Here is a 24977-nt window from a genome sequence, read left to right as displayed (position 1 = left end):
GGCCCAAAGAGATCTTGTGCGGCAGATTTACCCAACGCAATGCTTTCTTCGATCTCTTGAGCATTGACGTGGATCCAACTAAGACAAAATCCTTGACCACTTCACTCTTTTCTCATTCTTCAGGATGTTACCTGTTCTTGGTTTTCTTTACATTGAGTTATAATCCATCCTAAAGGCTGTAGTCCTTGACCTTCATCAGCAAGTGCAAGCAAGGTTGTGTCCTCTGAAGCCTTCCTCCAGTCCTGATGTTGCATTCTTCCTGATTATTTGCTCAGCATACAGATTGAGTGAGTATGATGGAAGGTTACAACCTTGTTGCACACCTTTCCCGATTTTAAACCATGCAGTATCCACTTGTTCTGTTTGCAGAACTGCCTCTTGATCCATGTACAGGTTCCCCATGAACACAATGAGTGTCCTGGGATTCCCTTTTATTCCCAAGGCTGCCCATAGTTTGTTATGAACCACACAGTTGAATGCCTTGCATAGTCAATAAAACTAGACATCTTTCTAGTATTCTCTGCTTTCAGCCAACATCCTTCTAGTGTCAGCAATGATAACCTTTGATCAATGTCCTCTTCTGAACCAGCCTGACCCTCTGGCAGCTCCCTGTCAATATACTGCTGCTACCGTTGTTAGATGATCTTCAGCAACATTTTACTTGCATGTGATATCAGTGACACTATGATATTATTCTGTAATTTGTGCAGAACATTCTGTTTGGTCACCTTTCTTCGGAATGGGTACAAATACCGAAAAACTCTTCCGGTCAGCCAAATAACCAAACAGCTGTCTTCCAAATTTCCTGACACGGATGAGTGCGTGCTGCTTCAGCTTTCTGAAAGGAAGGTATTCCATCCGCTCCGGCAGCCTTGTTTGGGGCTCATGCTTTCAGTGCAGCTTGGACTTCTTCCTTCCGCACCATTGGTTCTTGCTCATAGGCTGCTTTCTGAACTGGTTGAATGTGGATTAGTTCTTTTTGACACAGTAACTGAATCCTTCCATTTTCTTTTGATGCTTCCTTTGGCATTTACAGTATATACAGTGCTGCATTGGGTCTCACAGCCTCTAAGTACTTTGTGTGGCTCTGGCCTCCTTTGAGGTCCTGGAGTAACAGACAGTTGCTTTTGGAAGGGAGGAGGCTCACCTCACCTAGCAGCCCCATGGGAGAAAGGCCTGGCAGTCTGCTTTCGTGAGACCAGCCGCTGAAAACCCCGTGGAGCGCAGGGGCGCCTGCGGTAACGTCCTGGCGGTTGCCAGGAGTTGAAATCGCAGGTTTCGCTCCAGTGTGGTCTCCTTTGAAAACTCCTGGGAGTGGGTTCCTGGCTTGAGTGGCCTGCGTTGCTTTTCAATGTCCTGCACCTGTTAATGCTCCCACCTGTGGTGTGGGAACATGCGTCCCAGCGGCACCCCTGACGGTAGGGAATCTTAGTACAGGAAAACCACCAAACTGCCCAAAAGTACATGTATTGGGGGTTTTGATCACAAAGTCCCATCTTGCTAGTGGCGTGGCGAGGGCTTGGGAAGAGGTGAGCCCTAATCACTCCAAACTGCCCAAAAGTACATGTATTGGGGGTTTTGATCACAAAGTCCCATCTTGCTAGTGGCGTGGAGAGGGCTTGGGAAGAGGTGAGCCCTAATCACTCCATTTGCCTGCCCTCACCCTGACGTAAAGTATCTGCGCCTTTCCCCAACCAAAGAGGGGTGCAGGCCACCGAGGGTGGGATGGCCAATTGTTGAGCCTCCTTGGGCCATTGCAGAGGGGGTCAGGAGAAGGCTGTGGGTCAGAAGGGTCCAAAGAGAGGAGGCAACATGGGACAGGTGGCCTTGTTCCTTTGCTGAGTGCCCATGGGGGTCTTAAAATCAGCTGGGGGGGGGGGTTTGTTGTTGTTGTTGTTGTTTGTTTTTGCCGTCAGCACTCTCACAAGCCAGGTGTGCACACATTGCCCCATGGCCGCCCACCACATCCAGCCCCACTCAGAATTGGTGGGTGGCTTGTCTGAGCCAGTGCTCTGTGCCCTGCCCCCTGCCCAAGGGTAGCTGCCTGTGTTTGGGACTTTGAGTCTGTCTGCCGGGAAGTTGGAATGCCTCGCCCAGCGTCAACCTTGACCTCTGACCCCACCACCCTGGTTATGACTGCAGAGTGTGTAGTTGCTGGGTCATAACCTGAGACAGGGGCAGCCTCAGGCACTGCTGGCAACCTGGACAGCAGGGCAACAATACAGCTAGCTAGCACTCTTTCTCACCACAAACTTGGGTGGTTCCCCCAAGCTGGCCCCTCCCAGCCCCAGTGGGCAGGGTGGGGCTGGGCGGTACAGGGGTCAGAATCATGTGAGCAGAGACTCATGCATGTGCGTCAGTGTGGAGGGCAGTGCTATGCATGGCGTCAACAGGGGGCTTGCTGGGCCCACCCTTTTCAGTTTCTTGAGGTCACTCTGGCAGTGGTCCTGTCTGCGCCATCTGGCACCAGGAGTTCCGTTTCTGATGCCACGGACCTCAGGGTTGCAAACCCTTCTGCTGTGTTCTGAGCTCCTCACCGCTGTGGCCGCTCATGGTATTGAATTTCCCCCAAAGACCAAGAACAGCTATTTCTAAGTCAGACACAGAGGCGAACAGTGAGGGCCTTGAATGAGTTTGACCCTTAGCAGGTGGTTCTTGAGTTGTGGGTTTGTCGATTGTTGGTTTGGCTTGGCTGGGTTGGGTTGGGTTTCAAAGCTGGAGGAGGAAGAGTTAAGTGGCCCAGGTGGGCAGGGTTGGGTTGAGGGTGGATATGGTTCAGATGTCCAGTCTGGAGTGCCCACAAATGGGCCAGGAATGCAGCATGTCTTCCCACATCCTTCCAGGCTGTCCTCTGCCCGCGCCCAGCAGTCCCTTAGAGTGGGGCAGGCCTGGCTCCTGCTCTGCGCCCCTGCGCTTCACCTGCCAGCACTCACAGGAAGGAAGACCCTGCTTCCACGTGCAAGACCGTGTTCTCGCCTTTTCAGGAACTCGGTTCTGTTAAGTTTTTGTTGTCTCCTGGTTTTTTGGCCCCCATCTCCCCCCTCGGTGGTATAGTGGTGACGAGTTGAGCTGCAATCCATGTGGTCACTAGTTCGAAACCAGCAGCAGGTCCTCGGAGAAAGACTGGGCTTTCTACTCTCATAAACAGTCTTGGAAACCCACAGGAGATTGCTATGAGTCAGCATTGACTTAATGGCAGTGAGATTTTGGTTTCATAGTAAGGGGGGAGGGCAGAGAGATGAAGCCTATATTATGCAATAAAGAAGTCCTAAACCCTGCCAAGCCCCAAAGGTAAGCTACTACTCTCACCTGACGGCAGATGTGAGTGTTCTCAGCCTAGGAGGTGAGAGAGGGTGCCCTGCAGGATCTGAGGGTCTGGCAAAGCCTCCGCCCCTCTTGCCCAGGTTTTGCAAGATGAACAGGAGTAAGGACAGGAAGTGGTACATTTTTTGTTTCAGAAACATCATCTGAGACCTATCGTTAGTCACAGGAACAAATAGAAGTGTAAGAGAGAGGTGAGTACAGTACAGGGTTCTCCCAGGGAGGGGCCAAAGAGGCATCCCCTTCTGTGCTACAGGTCCATGCTTCCAGCTGTGGGACTTGTGGCCAAGTAATCTTTACCTCACTCTTCTGGGAACCCACTTCCTGTGCGATTTTACCCCAGAAAATGTGGGTGTCCTCCCACATCACACACAAGAGATAGTGAACTGTGCTAGCCCGCGGAGACTGCTAGAGGTCTGGGGCAACAGCAGAGCGGGGCAGAAGGGGTGTCCGTCACCACTTGACCTGCCCCAGCTGTGGATGGGAGCAGATGAGTCCGAACAGCTCTTCTCCCCATGGCCCCGAGGAAGCCCTCCTGGGCCAGGCTGCAGGCCAACACTGGGTCCTGGGAGCTTTGCTGACAACAATGGCTTCCTGATAGGTCAGCTACCTTGTGTGTGCCCATGACCACATTGAAGACAACTGCCTGTTTGGAGACCCCTCCCATTTTCTGGGTCTTGTCCACCCACCCACCCACTCAACCATGACCCCAGGGCCTGACTCCGCAGAGACTTACCGGAGAGCAGGAGCTGTCCCAGTGCCATGTGCAGGGGTGCCACCTTGGAGCCCATGCTGGCATGTACTTGTCCTCAAAAGCCCAGGCAACCATATCAGTAGTGTCCCAGGCCCATCAGATGCCTGAGGGGAGAGGGGCCAGGAAGGCAGGGCCCCCAGGTAAGCATCCCTCTAGCCTCATTTGAGACCCCCCCCATTTGGTTCTGTGGAGGATCCCATGGCCTCCTCTGATCTGCGGACCCCTGTGTCACCCCCAATCCCATATAGGTCTGTAGCCTCTGGGGGCCCATGCCCTCTGGTGAGTCTTAAAGCTCTGCCGCCTAGAGCAGCTACATCCCTCGGCAGAATCTGTCCTCACTGCCCAGTGCTGGTCCAACTGCTTTGTGAAGCAGGCCTGCGCCCACTGTGGACCAACCATGATTCTTTTTACCGGGAGGTACCTCCTGGTGGCCTGTGCCTGTGCCCTGTACATAGGACAGCTGAAATGTCTCTTGTTTGTGTACATGGAACATTAAAAGGCCTAGCAAGAGATAGATCAGGGCAAATCCACAGTAGTCTGGAAAGATAATAACTTGTTGTCGGGGTCTGTTGTGTTGATGCCGACTCATAGTGAGCCTGTGCACAACAGAATGAAACACTGCACCGTCCTCACAATGGTTCCTATGTGAGTCCATTGTCGCAGCCTCTGTGACCGTCCATCTTGTCAAGGGTCTTCCTCTTTTTCACCGCTGCGCCTCCACTTTACCACGCGTAATTTCCTTCCTCAGGGACTGGGCTCTGCTCATAACATGTCCAAAGTACATGAGACAAATCTCACTTCCTTGCTTTTAAGAAGCGTTCTCGCCGTACTTCCAAGACAGAGTTGCTTGTTCTTTTGGTACTTTCTTTTTTTTTTAATCAATTTATTGAGGCTCATACAATTCATCACAATACATAGATCAATTGTGTAGAGCACATCTATACATTTGTTGCCCTCATCATTCCCAAAATTCGCTTGCCTCTGGGGTTCCCGGAATCAGCTCATTTTCCGTTTTCTCTTTTGGCACTTTCAGTTTTCTTCTCCAGCACCAGGGTTCAGTGCATCGGTTCTTCTTCAGTCTTCTTTCTTCAGCGTCCAGCTTCCACGTGCACAGGAGGTGAGTGAAGGTTCCGAGGCTTGGGTCAAGCGCACCTTAGTCCTCACAGTAGCCTCCTTGCTTTTCAACACTTTAAAGAGGTCTGTGTGCAGCTGATTCACCCAGTGCAATGTGGTCTTTGAGCTCTTGAATGCTGTTGCCATGAGCATTGATGATGGGTCCACGCAAGCTGAAACCCTTGACAACTTCATTCCGTCTTTTCTGTTTATCGCCATGTTACTGCTGGCCCAGGTGTGAGGGTTCGGTCGTCCTTACACTGAGTTTTAATCCGCAGTGAAGGCTGCAGTCCAAGATCTTCACCAGCCAGAGCTTCTAGTCTTCACTCTCAGCAAGGAAGGTTGTGTCTCAGCTTGTTAATAAGCCGTCCTCCACTCCTGATGCACATTCCTCATGTAAGCCACCTTCCCTGATCATCTGCTCAGCATGCAGATGAAATAAGTATGGTCAGAGGATATAACCAGGACTCACATTTTTCTTGATTTTAAACCACACACTATTCGCTTGTTCTGGTCACACAACTGCCTCTTGGCCCATGAACAGATTCCACCGGAGCACAATGAAATGTTCCGGGATTCCCCTTGTCAAGACATCCATAGTTTGTTACGGTCCACACAGTTGAGTGCCTTGGCTCAGTTGGGGGTGGGGGGTGGGGTGGACCACAAGCAAGGTCCATCTGACGCAGTCATGATAACCTATGACCCGCATCCTCTTCTGAATCTGGCAACTCCCTGCCAATACTGTACTGCTGCAACCATTGTCGAATGATGCTCAGCAAACTTTACTTGTATCTGGCATCAATTATTTTGTTGTGTAATCTGTGCAGAATGTTCTGTTTGGACCACCTTTCTTTGGAATGGGCGTGAAACCGGATCTCCGTTCAGTTGCCTGATTTCTTGGCATAGACATGTCTCAGTCAGAGCCATCCGTGCACCAGGCGTCTACTGGTCACGGGTCCTTCCCTCTCAACAGCGTTGAGCAGTCTTGCTCTCTTAAAAGTTTGCTGCTGTTCATTGTTCCAACCCCAAGAAGCAGTTTTTTATCTATCAGTACAGTGGTCTCAAGCACTGTGCCAAGTAGGATATAAATACCCTCTAGTAGCACCCCCCCCATCCCTGCCCCCAGGAGCCCTGGTGATGTAGTAGTTACTCGTTGGGGCTGCTAAGCAGAAGTTCAGCAGTTTGAAGCCAACTGGTGTACCGAGGGAGGAAGACAAGGCTTTCTACTCCCATAAAGAGTTACAGTCTCCGAAATTGACAGGGGCAGTTCTGCCCTTCCCTAAACGGTCACTATAAGTCAAAATTGACTTGACAGTGAGCGGGGTTTCTTTCTTTTTTTTTAAATCATTTTTTTGGGGATTCTTACAACTCAAAACATTTCTTTCTACTTGAGCCCTTGGTATCCGCTCATTTTTTTCTTCCCTCCCACACCCTCCCTCCCTCATGGACCTTTGATAAATTATAAATTATTATTGATATTTCATGTCTTCCACTGAGTTTGGTGTCTTTACTCCACCCTCCCACCCAAAAGAAACTGCAAAGGTCTGTACTTTCGGCACCCTAGGGGTGGGGTAAGCTTGTATCTTATTAGCTCTGGCTTCAGGTGCTTACCAGCCCCTGCACCTTTTAGGGATTCGGGACCCATCCATCCTCTCCCTGGTAGGTAGATGATGAGGGCATGTGGACACTCCTGTAACAGAAACGTGGTATCATCGATGTAATCAAACCAGACAGGGACAGGAAAACAATCCTTTCCCTAGCTGCCGTACCATGGCACACGCTGGGCTCTGTACCTCTGTCTCGTCTGGGCCCCTCCCAGGAAAAGGCGGGAGGGGACTCCGGAGTGGCCAACAAGCACATTAGCTGGGGCGTGTGCCTGAGACACCTTCAGGGTTTCTAGTAGAGTTTGGGACTGCTCTACTGTGAACTTGCTCAGTGGCAGGGGTTTGCTGTGGTGGGGGTTTCATCTGCAGTTGGGATTTTCCCACAGAGACCTCACCTCGAGAATGTCTGCTGTCAAGAAGCTGCCCTTGAAACTGCACAGGGTCTCAAAGATGAGAAGACACCCTTGCCAACCAGAGTCAGTAGCTGCAGGCTTGGTTGCCCTTGAGGACTGTATTGTGAATTCTGCATGGGGTTTCTGTCCCCCAGCAGTTCGAAACCACCCCCAGCTCTGAGGGAGAATGACAGCTCTTTCTACTCCGGGAACAGTTCCAATCTCAGAACCTCACAGGGGCACTTCCACCCTGCCCTGTAGGGTCACGGTGAGTCACAGCTACTTCGAAGGCGGTGAGTTTGGGGTTTTGGCAGGTCCCTGACCTCACTCCCTGGGGAGGGCGTGGGTCCCAACGTGGAGGCAAAGGGCACTTCCTCATGGGGGAGCAGTAGGACCCAAAGGGCAATGTTACTGCTCCGTAAGCACTTCAGCTTTTCTCGTGGTTGACCACAGGAAGTGCTGGTTGCTGGTGTATCTTAGTTCACAGGTTACCATCCTGGGTTTCTTGAGGGGCCTTTGGACACTTGACAGCCCCTCCTACACACACTCACCCCCCTTTCATTTCCTTTTCTTTCGGCTCACGCTTGCTTCTCTGTAACCCTCTCAGCTTTGCCCAGGCCCGCTGCTTCTAACGTTGGGCTGTGTAGACACTGCTGGAGACTGAGGGCACCCGTTGTCAGGTTACCCAGGCCCGCTGCTGCTAACGTTGGACTGTGTAGACACTGCTGGAGACTGAGGGCACCCGTTGTCAGGTTACCCAGGCCCGCTGCTGCTAATGTTGGACTGTGTAGACACTGCTGGAGGCTGAGGGCACCCGTTGTCAGGTGCCACTGAGTGGACTCTCACCCACAGCCACCCTGTGCACAACAAAGCATGGTCCTGGCGTTGTTCCTGTGCCTGAGCCATGGCTGCCGCCACGGGGTCAGCCCCTCTCCTTGAGAGCCTTGCTCGTTGTCACTGCCCCTCCACTGCATCTAGCTTGGTGTCCTCCTCACCGGAGAAGCTTGCCCGCGTTTCCCCAGCGTAGAGCCCACTGTCTGACCCAGGGGGAGTAAGCTCCTTTTTCCTGCCGATGGCCACGTGCACCAACCTACTCTGGGCAAGGGGGAAGGGGAGGCAGGGAGGGGGCGCTCATTCATCCTCCAAGCTCCAGCTCACCCCTCTGCTCGCTCTCCCACACCCCTGCATCCCCCACCTCCATGTCCGCAGATCTCGTCTCACCGTGTTCAGTCACCCCCGACCCCACACACGACTGCCGCCCATCCTGCTAACCATAGCTCCTAGAGCGTTCTTGGGTACACGCTCTGGTCTGAGTGGATGTCAGTGAGTCACCCCGAGTCGTGGCCACTCCTGGCTGCCACCCTTTGCCCCTCGGCCTCCTCCTCCTCCTCACACTGCGAAGGGCTGTGCTTTCCCACAACGACGTTCATGTCAACATTCTCAGACTTGTAGCGGGGCACACCGTCCGTCCTACGAATGGAGTCGATGCCTGCGAGCCAAACCCCCCTGTGAAGTTGCCGACCCCCCCCCCCCCAGCTCACCAGCAGATGTGTCGGGCCTCCACTCACTAAGGCCATTGCCCCAGCTGCACCCCCAGTCAAGGCTTCTCCCTTCTTCGCCTGATCCTCGGGTCCCTGGGGGTCTAGGCACAGGCCAACATGTGCCACTCACCCTGAGGGGCCAGGAGACTAAAGGGAGGGGCTGGGGTTTCTGAAGGGCTTCCTTCCTGAGGCAAATCTGGGGAAGGGGTAGCTTGTCTCCTCGGCCCGCGGGGGAGGCAGGGGCTTTCTCAGCTCTGGCAAACAAAGATGGCGCAGGGCCAGACCCTCAGGCCTCCCGAGTCGTCCCAGCAAGTGTTACATAACAGTGACTAAGCGAGGAGAAGGGAGCGAGGAGCGCCGCCAAAGTCTGGCCCCTGCACCATCACGCCGGGCGCCAGGGCCTCCAAGTGCTGGGTGCTGGCAAGAGGCAGCAGGGGGGTGCTCCCTCGGGGCTTCAGGTGGGCCCATGTTTTCTCTGGGGAAACTGTTAGGGTGGTGTGAGGATGTCCCTGGCCAAACCCCAGTGGGGGGAGGAGCAGTCAGAATCGTTGGGGGAAGAAGGTCTGTGTCCCCTGACATGCAGGGGGTTCACTCTGGAGCGCCGACGCCTGTCTCACTGCAAGTCAGAGGAAGAACACAGTTCCTGTTTAGAAAGTGTACCAGCAAAGAGACTGCGGTGTGCAAAGCCGGCCTTGTCGGAAAGCAGAATGCACAGAGAATCCGTCCATGGGCTTTGGGGCTTACATTTGGGGGAGTCACACAGAGGTGTGTTACATCAACTTAGGCTTCGGGGGAACCCCAGGAAACAACTTGACCATGAGCAAGGCAACGGAACGCTAAGTCGTGGGCTGTTGCCCGGCTCTCGGTGTTGGCCAGGTCGCAGGGCTGAGCGCCTCCCTCCCGGCATCACCTGGCCCTTGCCGGGTGGCGTCCACTCCCAGCCTGTCTGCTGGCGAGCGGCAGCGAGTTCTCAAGCTTCCATTGAGGCTAGAGTCCGTCAAGTACCGTAGGCTAACTGCATCTTGGTAGGGTGGGGTGGGGGGTCCCTAACTATATTAAGTGAAATAACTTGGGGTACATCTGCACATCATGTCTTTCTTGGAGGGCTGGCTGTGCACCCCTCTGGGGTGCTTTGGGAAATTCTCGGTAAGCAAACCACCTTGTCTGGGTGGGGTCTGGAAAGGGGTGCGGACAGGCAAGCAGGTGAGGGCTGTCTTACAAGCAACGTCAGGGATGTCACCGTGCAGATAATCTTCCCCGGGATGGGGCAGACTCCTCAAGTCGCCTGTTAGAAAGGCCACGGTGTGACCTCTGGCTACAGGACAAAGGTCTCCGGTGGGGTGTCCTCTCAGCCCCTCCGGGCGGGGTGCTGTAACTCCCAGGTGGAGATTCCACTCCCCACCTCAGTGCTCTTCCTGGCCTCGGGAGGAAGCCTGAAGGCAGAGGGTGCAAGGTCTTGCTCACACCCATTGGCCTCCTTCTAAGCACCGAAGCAGCCTACCCACCCCAAACCGAGTTATGACTCATGTTGTCGGGTGCCGGTGAGGCGGTCCTGACTCACAGCGACCCGCGCAAAACAGCACGGAACACCCCCAGGTCCGGCGCCATCCTCCCCCCTGTGCTTAGGGTTGAGCGAGCCCCTGGTTGCGGCCCCTGCACCCCTCCTCCTTGAGGGCCTTCCTCCGCCAACGCCCCTCCACCTTAGTAAGCCTACAGGAGTGTACAGAGCTTGATGGGAACAGCCAGCCTCATCCTTGTCCCACAGATTGGCTGGTGGGTTTGAACCGCAGACCTTCAGCCTGGGTCCTGTACGTGGAGCCTCTTGAGGGTTGGGTTTATCAGGGGGTTGTTCCTGCATGCCGGGCTATCAGGAGATTAGTGCTGTGGCATCCAGGCCTGGACCACCACGCCAAGTTGCAGGTGGGCCTCAGCTCCCTCCACCGGGCATCTGCTTTCTCTGCCTGACTGAACACAGGTTTTCTCCAGATGGCAAAGTCAGGGCCCTGGACCACCACCACCCACCCACCCTCTGCCCTCTGCCAGGTAGTGAATTCTCCCAGGAGGGGCGCTCCTCTCCTGCCTACTGTACACACGGGTCAAAGGGCACAGATATCCAGACAGCTTGCCGGATGTCACATGGTTGAGATATCAGACCCGGGGTCTGAACCCAGGCTTTCTGGAGCTGGGTTACCCTTCATGAAGCTGTAGCAGCTCTTTACCCAGCTAGGAAAGGGGGCAAGTTCAAGGCTACAGAAAGGTTGGTGGTAGAGGTAAAAGCTACGTACTTTCAACCTCTTCACTAACAATTCCTAGTGTCTGAGTTCTGACACCCCGACCCCAGAAGGAAGCATAGTTGGTGTCTGGGTGTGATTTTCCTACTCCTGCTTTTGAGGGGGGGCCTCACTCTTCTCCCAGGCGCGCCACGTTCCCGTCCCCTGAACACTGGCCGCCCTTCCTCCTGCCCCGCCTGAGACTGCCTGTCACGGCCACTCCCTGTTCTAAGCCCTGTGGCAAAGGAGAGCTTAAGGCTTGTGAGAGCCGCTCAGGAGCAAAGCCTGTGTGGAGTGTGCAGACTGAGGGCCGTGGGGTCATGGCTCGAGGGTCACGCCCGCCCGAGGCAGCTGGACCTTGAGGGTTGGCCTGCAGGGGAGGTGGGGCTGGTCATGCTGGGCCCCCTGAGGGCGTGGCACTAAGAAGTACAAGCTGGGGATTGCAGCGACGGGCCCCAAAGCTGCATGGAGAGTGCTGTGAAGGAGGGAGTGGTGCACAGGCTTCCAGGCAAGGGGACTGGGACCGGTGGGCCGATTCTGGCCTCTTCCTGCACAGACAGTGACCTGGAGGTGGAGCCAGATGTAAAGGAGGCTCACTGGGGGGGGTTTCTTCATAGACCATCCACAGGAAGCATGCAGCAAGCACTGGGGGACAGAGGCTCCCAGTGATCCCTTCAGGCCTGGTTTCTGGGCCAGCTGAGGAGAGCCAGCCACTAAGACACAGGGGGCGCGACACTGGAAGGCGTGGAGAAAGGGGTTCATGGTGCGGGGTGCAAAGGCACCTATCTGCTGGGCACCTCCGCCCTGAGTGGAGGCGTTGGAGAGGGCCAGGAGACACTGGTGATCAGCAAGCGGGGAGAGCAGCCTTCTGAGCTCAGAGGGAGACACTCGAGCGCCTTGTCTTTCTCACGCCGCACGGACAGTCCCCTCCGCAGCCTGTGCTTTGGACCCCATGGTGACTGCCTGAGAAGCAAACGTCCGAGGCACCTGGAGAAGGAAAAAGAAACCCCCTGGGACAGGAGGGTTTCTTACCTCCCTTACAAGGGGTTAGCAACCTTGGGACACGTTTTCTGTCTTGGAAATGTCTTTGCGTCCGTCTCCTTTAAGGGCTGGACCAATTTTCCAGTCAGCAGTTGCTTTATCGTGCTTGGCTGCCCCTCTGTTCCTTCTGCCTGTCAGAGTGAAGCCGGGACACTGAAGGAAACGTGTGTCTTTGCAAAAAGCAGGGAGAGCAGCCTAAAAGCACTGGTGCCCCGGGCCCCCAGCCCTCAAAGCCAGGGTTCTACATGCCGGTGGAGAAGGTTGCCATCAGGGCATTAGCACCCAAGTGCCAAACTTATCAGGCAGCATGACTTTGGGCCCCACATCTGCCATTATGGTGAGCCCTCCCAGCAGCTGCAGGCACAGGTGGAATCTCTCCTGGGTGAAGGATTGGTACAAGCTGGGGTGATGGGGGGGGGATGTGTGTGGATGGACCAGTTTCAGCCTAGGCTGGCTCCTCTCCAGGGTCCCAGGGTAGGTCCCCCAGTAGCGGGCTCACCCCAGGCCTCCAGCTTCAGATTGCTCATCACCAGGGTGACGTGGAGAGGCCTGCCAGGTGCTCCTGATCCTCGGCAGCCACACGGCTCTGCGGGGAGCACGGTGACTCAGAGCCAAGTGTGTAGAGCCTTACATCAGCCTGATACTTGAGAAGGCTCCTGCCCACTTCCCTCCCTGGTTCTCAGCCCTGCTGGAGAGATTAGTTACAAACAGGCTGCTCTGCAGACTCGTGGCGGGAGGCCTAGCTGCTCCCTTGCTGCATGGGGAGCAAAGGCTATCGTACTGTGCCCACCTGTGTGCAGGCAAAAACTGCTCCACTGCCACTGCCAGAGGTCCCCCAGGTGTCCCCAGTGCACACATCCCCCCGAGCAGTGAACACACAGTCACTGAGTGCACAGACTCTTACTCAGACCGTGCCTGGTGCTTCCTAGGAGCCCTGGTGGCGCCGTGCGTACACATTGGTCTGCTAACCCCAAGGTCAGCGGTTCAAAACCACCAACCACACCTCGGGAGAAAAATGAAGCTTCCCACTCCCACAGAGAGTTACAGTCTTAGAAACTCCCAGGGGCAGTTCTACCCCATCCTATAGGGTCTCTATGAGTCGGAATCCACTCGGAGGGTGGTGCTTTTGAGCCTGGGTTGGGTAGTGCTTCCTATCCAGGAGCATGGTGCCCCCACACTCCTACCCCACACATGTGTCAGTACCTCTAGACCGTGTGCAGTCCCCAAGACAGGCAGGGAAGTTTGAGTTTGGGGGATTGATCTCTTCTCCCACGTACCCTCACCACGCTCTTCTGCGCGGCACCGCGGCCCCCATCTCATCCTGGGCCGTAGTCCACCTGTGGCTTCTTTTCATCACAGCCCACCAGCTAGTGTCTCACTGTTCTCCTTAAGGAATTCGACCTTCCTTTGTCTGCCTTGTGCTTTCAGTGAGGCCTGAGGGTGGGAGACAGGCAGTCTTTGAACAAGATGCGTTGGTAATTACTGGCAATAGAAATGGAAAAGTTAGGAACAAAGGGGAAGAATTACGCAGTAGTTGGAAAATCTGGCCTTGATGATAGAAATGAATTTTTTTTTTTTTAGACTAGTCAAGTGCAGTAGTGAGGCGGGGTAGACAAATAGGCCGACCAGTAATTGACTGTAAGCCATCGTTGTGAGATCTCACTACCTTCAGGCCAGGTAGAAATGAATCTTAAGGTTACCTGATAGAATCTTGGCAAACGAGCGGCTCCATCACAAGTGCCTCTTTCTCAGCAGTTGTTGCAGAATATGCGGAAAGCAAGCCACACCAGTCAAGAGGCCGTAGGCAAAGTGGGTCAGAAAGCAGAGCCATCTCTGTGCCATCTGCCAGAGACACGCCATAGCCCCAAAGGCAGGCATGACTGAAAATCAAAGGGTGGGAATAAATATATAAAGCTCATGGCAGTCAGGAAGCAGGAGTGGCGATGGTAATTTCTGATCAAAGAGACTAAGGCAGAACCCACTGTAAGAGAAAGGACACCGGATAATGATTAAAGGGCCAATTGATCAAGAGCACATATCCACGACAGATCTAGACCCCAGTGAAAGTGCCTCAAAATATATCAATAAAATACACGCACACAGTCAGACCCCAGCCTGCTCCAGCTGTAAACACCAGCATCTACCAGAGAGAGGGACCAGTACCCTCCCCTTCAGGGCTCCAGCATGCCCTCTGCCCACACAGAAGATTCACTCCATCTCGTAGTGCTGGGCTACCTGTGAGCCACCCTAGACAGGCTGGCAGTGGCCCAAGTCAGGGATCCAGGGCCTCAGGTCCCTGTCCTTCCTTCTGGCTAGAGGCCCCTCTGCTCACTAATACCTCTAGTGGTGCCTTCTTCTCTGGCAGGTGGGTGGAACCAGTGAGCAGTGGCAGTTGGTAACGTCCTGACCTGTCACCATGCCTAGCAGTTCTCAAAGTGGACGCATTATTCCCTCTGTGTATCTGCTCCGTGCTGAACCCACTATCCATGGCCTGCCTGTCAGGGGAGGCTGGAGCCAGGCTTCTCACAGACCAAGCTTAGGAAAAGTTGCCCGGGGCCAGCAAGGAGGAGCGGCAGCAGCTGCACCGCCTTGAGCATCCAGGAGGGCCACCTGCAACAGAGCCAGCATGCCCCAGGAGAGTCAACACTGATGCTGAGCTAGGCGGCAGGGAAGTTCCTGTGCCCTGCCCACAGCGTGATCACCTGGAGCCCCTCACCCTGGCTGCCCTGCACTGGGGTCAGCCCCACATTAGAGAAAGAAGCTGACATTGGAATGCAGTGGCCCCACAGCTGCTCAGCACTCACGTGGCCCAGGCACATAAAGTCCCTTCCTCCCACTCCCTGCCACTTTCCAGATAGCCTTGGGGGACTGCCAGGGTAGGTCAGGATGGAGTGGGCAAGTAGCCTGGAGTCCGTCAGTCCTGGCTGGTTGACGGACTGGATGGACGAGGGCTGCAGTCTGCTTGGGTGTGGGGAAATCCAGGCAGAGTGGAAGAGGCACAGAGTCCCCACCACTGGGGCAGGTAAAGAAGATGGCAAATGTGGGGGCAGGCAGTCCTGTATGCAGGCCATGGTACTGCTGAAGCCAGGCGGGGGCCCATCCAAAGTTCCCTGTGTCCTTGCTGGATAAGTGAAGACCTAAATGCTCCATTGGTTGTCCAACCCAAAGCCCGAGAAAAGCACAGGTTTGGGGCTGCACCCCCCTGGGTATAAGTCCCACCCAGCAGCAGCTAGCCTTAGTTTCTCCATCTGGAACATGGGTGTGGTGGAACCCCCTTGTCTGATGATCTTCTGGTGTTGGGCTGTACGTAGCCACGCCCAAGATGCCACGGTATATCCAAGAGAGGGATGGCTTCCTGAAGGAGTGGCCCTGGGTGCCAAGAGCTCTGAGCCGACACTGTCCATCTGGTGCAGGGAGCAGGGCAGGAGTGTGGCATGGCCATTTATTTTGTGGCCCTTGCCTGCTTTCACCTCCCTGCTCATTCCAGGGCTCCCTGGGGCAAGGGCCCTTACTTGCTGTCCAGGGTGAGCCACGTGCAACCCCAGGTGGGAGCCAGGCATGCCTTCATCATGCCTTTCAATCCGTCTCCACAGATGATATGGCCCACAGCTCCATGCCTGGCCTCTTAATCCTTCAACATGCCTAGTGCTGGCCAGGCAGCTCCCAACATGTCTAGGGTCCAAGGCCTCATCTGTCCCTCTGAGCCTGTGGATGTAGACAGCACAGACAACATCCCAGGAGACCCCATGACACCCATGTTCTCCTGGCAGAAAGTCCACCGTATTCCCAGCCTCCAGCCCAGTCAGCAGGACCCGCCTGTGCACATGATGTGGCCTGTAGGTTACTCACCACGGTTCTTAGCACTGGGAGCTCTTGAGCTCCTGCTCCCTGCTTCCTGCTCTAGGTCAGGTATAGGGCATCCTGACCTGAGCTGAAAGCTATGAAATGGGAATGACTCATAGCCCGGGGCTGAGAGGATGGGGGATGTGTGGCATCTGTCTGCCCACCCCAGGGCCTGCAGAGACCCACAAGGGTAGGGGGTCCCCAGCTGAGAATGACCCAAGGGCCATGTGGACAGCCTGATGAGCCAGCCTGACCTGGGTTGGCTGTGCTGACATCCTCTGGAGCTCCGCAAGCCCTTCATTCCCTCTTGGTGTATGGGGTCTGGGGGCCCTCGAGTGAGATGGGGGCAGTTGCTGACAGGGCTGGCACTGTGGGCGGGGGCTCCCAGGATGCTGGTGCGGTTGCATGCACACCTGTGTCTTGATCACTGTTGTGGAGTAGGTGGGGCTTCCGGGGGTTGGGAATCCCATTGGAGACCATCCGTAGTGAGTTCTTTCCCATGGCGGTCAGCAGGGTGGGGCAGGCCCTGGGCCCAGTGGGGAACCAGTGCGGGGTGTGTCTGTCCATTCCATTCTTGCCCTGGGACTGCACGCTCTGACCGTGACTGCCCATTGGTGTGTGTTGGCTGTTTCAGTAATGTTGTACAGTGGTTTCTATGGGGAATTCAGCTTGGTTTCTATGGGGAATTGTGGGCCCACACCCCTTGCCCCACTTTCTCATGACCTCTACCCCTGGCAAGGAACCTACTGAGGGCCTTGGACAGCTGCTTCCGGGATTCTTGGGGCTCTTTCCCCTACTCCCTGGGCCCTGAAGGTGCTGGGTACACATGGCTTTCGTATACCCCCTAACTCTGCCTACTCTTAACCCAGGGCTCTGGTCCCCGACGAGTGAACATTGCACTGCCAGCCCTTCCCTGTTGCATCACACCCCTGGGCACACTTGGCCTGAAGCTGCTGCTGATATGGAAGCAGATGAGGGTGCCCATGGGCTTTCCACAAGGTGGTACTGAGAGACAAGGCAACACTGGGCAGGGGAGAAGAGAGAGCAGAGGTGTGTGGGCAGAGATGCCCAGTCTTGGGCCCCTGTGGGCTGCGGAAGCTGGGGAGAGAGCTCAAGGGCACCACAGCCTGGGGTGGAAGCACCAACAGAACCCAGTTTGCTGTCCCCCACTTCGAGCTGTTCAGAGCCCACCACTCCCTCAGCTCTCAAAGACACCGCTGCACATGTGTCACACCTGGGGGAAATAAAAGAGACTCAGCCAGGGCGTCACACCCACACAGCTGGCACTGCCACCCTTGGTCCATGATCTTGGGCCGTGTGCCACCATCACGCCATTCACCCCTCTACTCCAGTGGCCCCTACTTCATAGGAGCTTGGGGGTCATCTCAGCCCTGGCCTAGCCCCCACAGACATCCTGCCCCAGACAGGGCCAAGGCGGTCCCCAGAGCTGCTCTCCCCTCTGCTGAGGGGCTGCTGTGGATCCCCCCTCCCCTCCAGTAAGGACCACACGACCTCTCCTCCCTGGGCTGGGGTCCTCTGAGTGTCCGAGGAGCCGCTGGGCATTTGCGGGCCCTTGGTAGATTCTTTGCAGCTTCCCAGCGGGCAGTCATCTGAGAGCAGACTCGCGGTCCGCCTCCAGCGCCGGGCCCCGTGCGCGCACAGCCCCAGCGATGCCGCCCTCACCGCCTCTCTGGTCTTGTTGCAGGAAGTTTTACTACATCACCCTGCTTCGAGACCCTGTGTCCCGTTACCTGAGCGAGTGGCGGCACGTGCAGCGGGGCGCCACCTGGAAGACGTCGTTGCATATGTGTGATGGGCGCACACCCACGCCGGAGGAGCTACCCCCCTGCTACGAGGGCACAGACTGGTCGGGCTGCACACTACAGGAGTTCATGGACTGCCCCTACAACTTAGCCAACAACCGCCAAGTGCGCATGCTCGCTGACCTGAGCCTGGTGGGCTGCTACAACCTGTCCTTCATCCCTGAGGGCAAGCGAGCCCAGCTGTTACTTGAGAGCGCCAAGAAGAACTTACGGGACATGGCCTTCTTTGGCTTGACGGAGTTCCAGCGCAAGACCCAGTACCTGTTCGAGCGGACGTTCAACCTCAAGTTCATCCGGCCCTTCATGCAGTACAACAGCACGCGGGCAGGTGGCGTGGAAGTCGGGGAGGACACCATCCATCGCATTGAGGAGCTCAATGACCTGGACATGCAGCTCTATGATTACGCCAAGGACCTCTTCCAGCAGCGCTATCAGTACAAGCGGCAGCTGGAGCGCCGGGAACAGCGCCTGCGGAGCCGCGAGGAGCGCCTGCTCCACCGGGCCAAGGAGGCACTGCCACGGGAGGAAACGGAGGAGCCAGGCCGTGTGCCCACGGAGGATTACATGAGCCACATCATTGAGAAGTGGTAGTAGAGCCTGCCGAGGGGCTCTCCGGGTAGGGGCCAAGAGCAGGGCTCACCAAGGACTCGAGCTCTGTGGTTGAGAAGCAGGCATGGTGTCTGCCAAAGAGCCCCAGGGGACAGGAGACAGGCGGAGGCTCACAGACTTGCCCACGGATAGCCCCCACCGAGGATGTTGGCTTAGAGACTGCCCAGGTGTGTGTGAGGGGGCGGCACAGCCTGCAAAGAACAAGGGGTTGGAAATGGCACAGCCGGAGGGGCTGGGGAAGTCGTCACGGTTTCTAAAGCCGAGGTCCTTAGGAATGGATGTGGGATTCCAAGGGCGTGAAGGAGTCTTGATTGAAAGGTATTTGGTCAGTAAAGGCCGGGTCCTCCCAGCTCTCCTGGCTCCTTTCTGTCGCAGCCAAGGTTTGAAATCGGAAAAAAACGACATGAGTGGACCTACCAGGCCCAAGTGCACCATGAGAGCACATATGAGTGTGTCCCCAGAGGGCAGTGACAGATGATGACCAAGTGACCAGGTGAGGGCAGCTGTGCTGGACCCGGACCCTGCTCAGCAGACCAGTCGGGTGGAGCCAGTCCTGCCTTCTGGAGATCCACAGCAACCTATGCAGTAATCTATGCACAGCCCCATGCCTATCCGGCCAGGGGGTTATCAGCCAGCACCCACCACATCCCACCTTGCCTCTTGGCCTCTTGGTCCTCCAGGGCCTGCGTGACATCCTCTCCCTGGGAAATTGAAGCTCTTTGGTGATGGAATGGAGTTCCTGGCCCCCCCTGCTCCCCCACCCCCACCACACATGGTCCTGTCTGCAGCTCAGAAAACACGACCTCAGGGTCAAGAGAAGCTCACTCCCCTCTGCAGACTTCATCAGCTTTATGCTTCCCCCACCCCATTACCTGTAGTCCTCAGAGATGGGCCCACCCCACACTGCTCCCCTTCCCGAGCAGAATGGGCTTCCCAGAGTGGGAAAGCTATAGCCAGGGAAGAATAGGCCCAGTCAGGGAGGTCTGGGAGGTGAAGGCACCCTTCCCCTCCCCAGTTTCAGTGCTCCGGCTTTGCTGGGGAGCCTCCTGGCTCCCAGTCCCAGTTGCTTGACCTATGTGTTGCAGCGCTCACAGCCCTGATAAAATGCAGTCATGGTGCTGGAGCACACCCAATCAACAGCCACAGCCTGGGCAGCAGGGTTTCTGATGGCCGAGAAGGAGGGACTCGGGCTTTCAGTTTCAACTTAGGTTGCAAAACCGGTTCTGGGCGGCCTCCCTTGTACCTACCCACTCAGTTCACTGCCTCCTGGGATTACCCCCGTGTTTGCCTGCTTCCCCTCTCCCAAGTTGGTCAGGCCCACAGCCTCACTTATGACCCATATCACATCATTATAAATGTCATCCTGCACCCTGTCCCTGCTACACCCCCACTTTATGCCCCCACAGCCTGTGTCCTTACACCCACTCCCTACCACCCTCTGACCTTCACCTCTATGCCTCTTTCCCTGTGTTCCATGCTCCACCGCCCAGAGTGGGCTCTTCCCCCAGAGGGAGTTCCCTCACTGTGCGAGGGACAAGACTTGACATTCCAGCAAGCTAAGCGTGTGTTCTCAACCTGAGGTGGACAGTCCCCGGGGGCCAGCACACTTGGATCTCCAGGAGAGAAAGTGGATGCACTAGGTATAATCCTAACTTGGGGCAGGAATGTTGTGGGGCCACCTGGGAGGAGCTGCGCCTGCCAGAGGCTTACGCACCCTTTCCCTCAAGCACCTACTCTTGCCATCATGAATGAAGGCACGGGATTGTGAGCAAGGAGCCTCTCGCACAAGCAGAGCGACCGTGCCCTTGAGGGAAGTTGCCCCCCAGGAAGCTGTTCTAACTGGTCTTGTCTAGCCCTTAGGCCCTCAGGGCGGGATGTGAGGCCTGACTCCATGCGCACAGTGCTGCCATCCTAGGCTCCTTCGGGGTGTGGGCGAGCGCTGAGGTGAGGAGCCAGTAAGCTGATGACCACGGTCTCTTAAAGGAGGGTGAGGATCTGTGTGGGGTGAACTGGCCCCAAGCTGCATCATTTTGGAAGGTGTGGCCCTGAGGGGAGCCAAATGAGTCCTGGAATCTCATTTTGGCGACCTGGGGCCCTGAGAGCCATGATAGCTTCTGTCGGGAGAGGTGAGCAGAAACTTGGCCCTTTTCTGCCCAGAGCCCAGGGCTCTTCCGAGAAAGCTTGATGCACACTGTCTGTTTTTGCATCCTGGAACATGTTCTATAGCCCTGGCCCCAGTTCACCTGGAAGCACAGGTCTTTCCTTGTTTCCTTGCTGCATTCAGAAAACAGTCTATCTCCACCAGCCCTGGGCTGAGGTGCCCAACAGGGTCTGACTGGCAGAGCCCATAGCACCTTAGCACCTGTACACCTCATAGACCACCTGCTCTCGGCAAAGGGCTTCTGATTCCTGCAGAATCTCCTGGGACACTATGGTACAGGCAGCCACCTCTGAACCCAGAGACTCCACCCAGCCAGGCGTCTGCCGGGGGCCACAAGGACAGAAGAGGCCACTCCTGGCACACACTCAACTACGATCAGCTCCTAGACAGGGTGTGGGGAGGGCAGACGTGTCTGAGCAACAAGTCAGGTGGCTTTGGCCCAAACGGAGACTCATTTGAACCAGGAGTGTTTAAAACTTTATTTATTTATAGCTTCTTATTAAAAGTGTTGAGAAGAAATTTTTTGGCTATTCATGCAAGAAAATGTTGTTTGATGATGGGAATACAAGTCGTGATCATTTAATTGTGTCTGTCTCGAACAAGAATGAGTGTTAGCAATGAAATGTAATGTGTGTGAGTGTGTGTGTAAGAGAGAGTGCGAGTGAGTGAGTGCTCCTAACGAAGCTGACCTTGGCGACCACTGGCTCGGGATTACCTGGTGTAGGGGAGGCTGGGCCTTCCTGGTGGGAGTTTCAGGGTGTGTGTTAATGACAACTAGAATTGGGATGCTCTGTCTGAAAAGCCTGCAGGTCTCCAGATTTCGTGAGAAGGTGACACCCATCACTAAATACAATGTAAGATTAAACATGTCGCTCATTATCACAGGGAATAACAATGCACATTACAACATTTTACAAAGGTGACCTTGCCTGTAGTTTACAGAGAAGCTGAAAGAAAATGTAGACAGTTAGACTTCTTTCTCAACAGCCTCTTTTCCTCCCAACCTTTAATTTTGAAAGATTTCAAATGACACTGACGGCAAATGAATAATTTAACTAAAACAGCCTGGATTTACCTGATGTTAGCATTCTGCCACATTTTAGTATCTTACACTCAGACTTGCTCTCCCATTGTGTGCGTGTGCACACACACACACACACACACAGTTATATACAGGGCTTTCTAAAATGTTTGAGAGGTGCTGACTGTGCAGGCTGTGCATATAAATGTGATGTGCACTGTGTATGTGTGCATGGCTAAGAGTGTGTGCACGAATACTGGCCCCTTCTGGAAAAACCTGTTGGAGGTGTACAACATCCTTCATAGGCCACACCAGAAGGATCTGATTTGGAGCTGCCAATAAGCAAACTCTACATTACCTTCAACACCTGTAGCAGATTAACGGAGCTGAAATACTCTGGGCCATAAGACCCCAGTGTGAGAGGAAGTAACTACTATCTCAAGGCGGTGGATGTGGAAGTCGTTGGAGTTCACATTTCTTGCTGCGCCTGTGTTAGGCTGGGTTGTTTAGAGAAACAAATCCAGTGCCACTCATTATGTATAAGAAAAAGCTTTATATCAAGAAGACATCGCAGTACAGTCCAACTCAAGTCCGTAAGTTCAGTGCCAGTCCATCAGTCCCTCTTGAGACTCATAGTTGCAGACCGATGACACAGAAAAGGAAAGTGGGAAGCAGGACGATCAGAGGCCAGTGGGTGCAGAGTAGCATGGATCCAAGGTCATTGGAAGCATGTCTGACTTGCCTCAGGGTAGGAAGTCCCCATGGACCCACCTCTGATTCCCAGTGAAGTCCCAGTGCGATGGGGAGGAAGTGGCAGAGACGGAAGTTCCCACCTCGTTACAAAATGGTCACACCCCCACATAGGCATCATCAGGCTGTTTAATGATTGACAGGTTGGGTACCACTCCTGCACTTTCATATACACTCAAGTTAACATAAAAACATCCATTAAAAGGGGGGAAAATCCAACTACCACAGTACCCAATAAATAGCAACTCCAGACGACCATGCATTTCTTGCTTTCCTATTAATCCAGCAGGCATAGTGGATGCGCCTATTGACACTTTCACCCTATCTCCAACTCTCATTGTGAAAGTAGTGTCCAGTCACCGAAGTTGTTAGTCTGTGCAAATCAACAACCCTTGTAATTTTGGTCTAAAAACCTGTTCCTCGACAGTGTTTTAAATTCTATACAATTGGATAAATTAATGGTGATATCAATAGGACTACTATAGATCCCATGGGGATGATTTATAATGTTCAAGAAAATTATAATGAAAGACAGAAAAATCCCAAACTCGTTTTATGAAATGAGTGTAACCCTGACACCAAACGCCGGCGAAGAAGACACTACCAAGATAGGAAACTCCAGATGAAGAGCCCTTATGAACAGAGATGCAAAAATTCTCAACACAATTCTAACAGAATCCAACAATTTCCCAAAAAGCACACCATGATCAAGTGGGATTCATACTAAGCACACAGGATGGGTCAACATGAGAAAAACAAAGGAAACAAAAGATAAGAACTGTACTAAATCAACACACAAGGCATTTGACAGTATCCAACACCCGTTCCTGATAAGACTCAGCAAAATAGGAATAGAACCCTGGTGGCACAGTGGTAATGCCTTGGGTTGTGATAGGAACAGAAAGGAAATGTCTCAATCCAATAAAGGCTATATTTTAAAAAAAAACACCAATGGCCAACATTTCTCTCAATGGGAAAATCTGAAAGTATTACCCCTGGGAATGGGAAGCAGACAAGAATGCCCCTTATTTAACATTGTGCTGAAAGTCTTAGCCAGAGAAATTAAACCATAAAAATAAATCAAAGGAGTTTAAATGGGTAAAGAAGTGAAACTCTCACTACTTGCAGATGATATGATTTTATATGAAGAGAAATCCGAAGACAAAAAAAAATATTTTTAAGGTGGGGGGCGCGAGTTGGAAACAACAGAAGATTTTGAAAAATTAATATACAAAAATCACTTGGGTTTCTGTACATTAATGAAGAGAACTTTGAAAAATAAATCAAGAAAATAGCATCATTTATAATAGCCATCCAAAAGATGAAATACTTAGGGATAAAACTAACCAGACAAACAAAAGACTTGTACAAAGAAAACTACAGAACATTACTACAAGAGATTTACATAAGTGGAAGAATATTCCATATTTGTAGAGAGGAAAGCTTAACATCACACAAATGTCAATACTATCCAAAGCAATCTATAAATACAACGCAATTCCTATCCAGATCCCAACTGCATTCTTTAAAAAAAATGGGAAAATTAATCACTAAGTTTATGTGGAAACGGGAGAAACCCAGGATGAGCAAAGAAATCCTTAAGAAGAACAAAGTCTGAAGCCCTTGCCCTACCTAACTTCCCATCCACAGTAATCAAAAGACCCCGGTACTGGTACATTGATAAGGCACCTGGACCAATGGAACAGAATGGAAAACCCTGATATAAACGCATCCACCTAGAGACAATTGATCTCGGGGAAAGGGCCAGAGAACGTTAAATGGGAAAGAGAATGTTTCTTCAACAAATGGTCCTGGCACAATTGGGTCCCCAGGAGGAGACAATCACAGCTGCTCTCAATCCCTCTCAAGAACAACTTCTGAAATTGTGGGAAGATTGTAATAGCCTGACTTCCAGATCCCCTTCTGAAAAAAGCAAATATATATATACACTGATAAACAGAGCCGCGGAAAAAGATAAACCAGTCATCTAGCTGAGAAGCAACAAAGCCCACGTGGAAGAAGCACACCAGCCTGTGTAATCATGAGGTGTCTATGGGATCAAGTATCAGGCATCAAAGACCCAAAACCAAAAAATCATATCAATGTGAATGAGGTAGAGTACTGAGTGGAGACCCAAAGCCCATCTGTAGGCAACTGGGCATCCCCTTACAGAAGGGTCACAGGGAGGAGATGAGCCAGTCAAGGTGCAGTATAGCACTGACAAAACATACAACTTTCCTCTAGTTCAGCGGTTCTCAACTTGTGGGTTGCGACCCTTTGGGGATCAAATGACCCTTTCACAGGGGTTGCCCGATTCATAACAGTAGCAAAATTACAGTTATGAAATAGCAACGAAAATAATTGTATGGTTGGGGGGTCACTACAACATGAGGAACTGTATTAAAGAGTCGCAGCATTAGGAAGGTTAGGAACCACTGCTCTAGTTATTTAATGCTTCCTCCCCTCCCCCACTACCATAACCCCAATTCTACCTTACAAATCTGGCTAGACCAGAGCATGTACACGGGTACAGATAAGAGCTGGAAATGCAGGGAATCCTGGACAGATAAACCCCTCAGGACCAATAGTGAGAGTAGCGATACCAAGAAGGTAAGTGTAAGTTGTGGGGAGAAAGCGGGGACCTATCACAATGATCTACATATAACCCCTTCCCATGGGATGGACAACAGAAAGGTGAAGGGAGACAGCAGTTGGTGGGGGGAAAAAATTTATA

At 53.5% G+C, this 24977-nt stretch overlaps 1 protein-coding gene across 1 annotated transcript; it reads left to right on the top strand.

Moving 5' to 3' along the window:
* Positions 1-17549: 17549 nt before the first annotated feature.
* On the top strand, positions 17550-21055 carry HS6ST1 (heparan sulfate 6-O-sulfotransferase 1). The gene has a single exon (XM_045298326.1). The coding sequence runs from the start codon at positions 17550-17552 to the stop codon at positions 18291-18293; it is 744 nt and encodes a 247-aa protein (XP_045154261.1). The 3' UTR covers positions 18294-21055.
* Positions 21056-24977: the final 3922 nt, after the last annotated feature.

The sequence above is a fragment of the Echinops telfairi genome, unplaced genomic scaffold (genome assembly GCF_000313985.2).
Source record: "Echinops telfairi isolate 266 unplaced genomic scaffold, ASM31398v2 ScPeMD7_4;HRSCAF=17, whole genome shotgun sequence".
Taxonomy (NCBI): Eukaryota; Metazoa; Chordata; class Mammalia; order Afrosoricida; family Tenrecidae; genus Echinops; species Echinops telfairi.
Note: the sequence above shows the minus strand (reverse complement) of the source record. Positions and strands in the feature narration are given on the sequence as shown.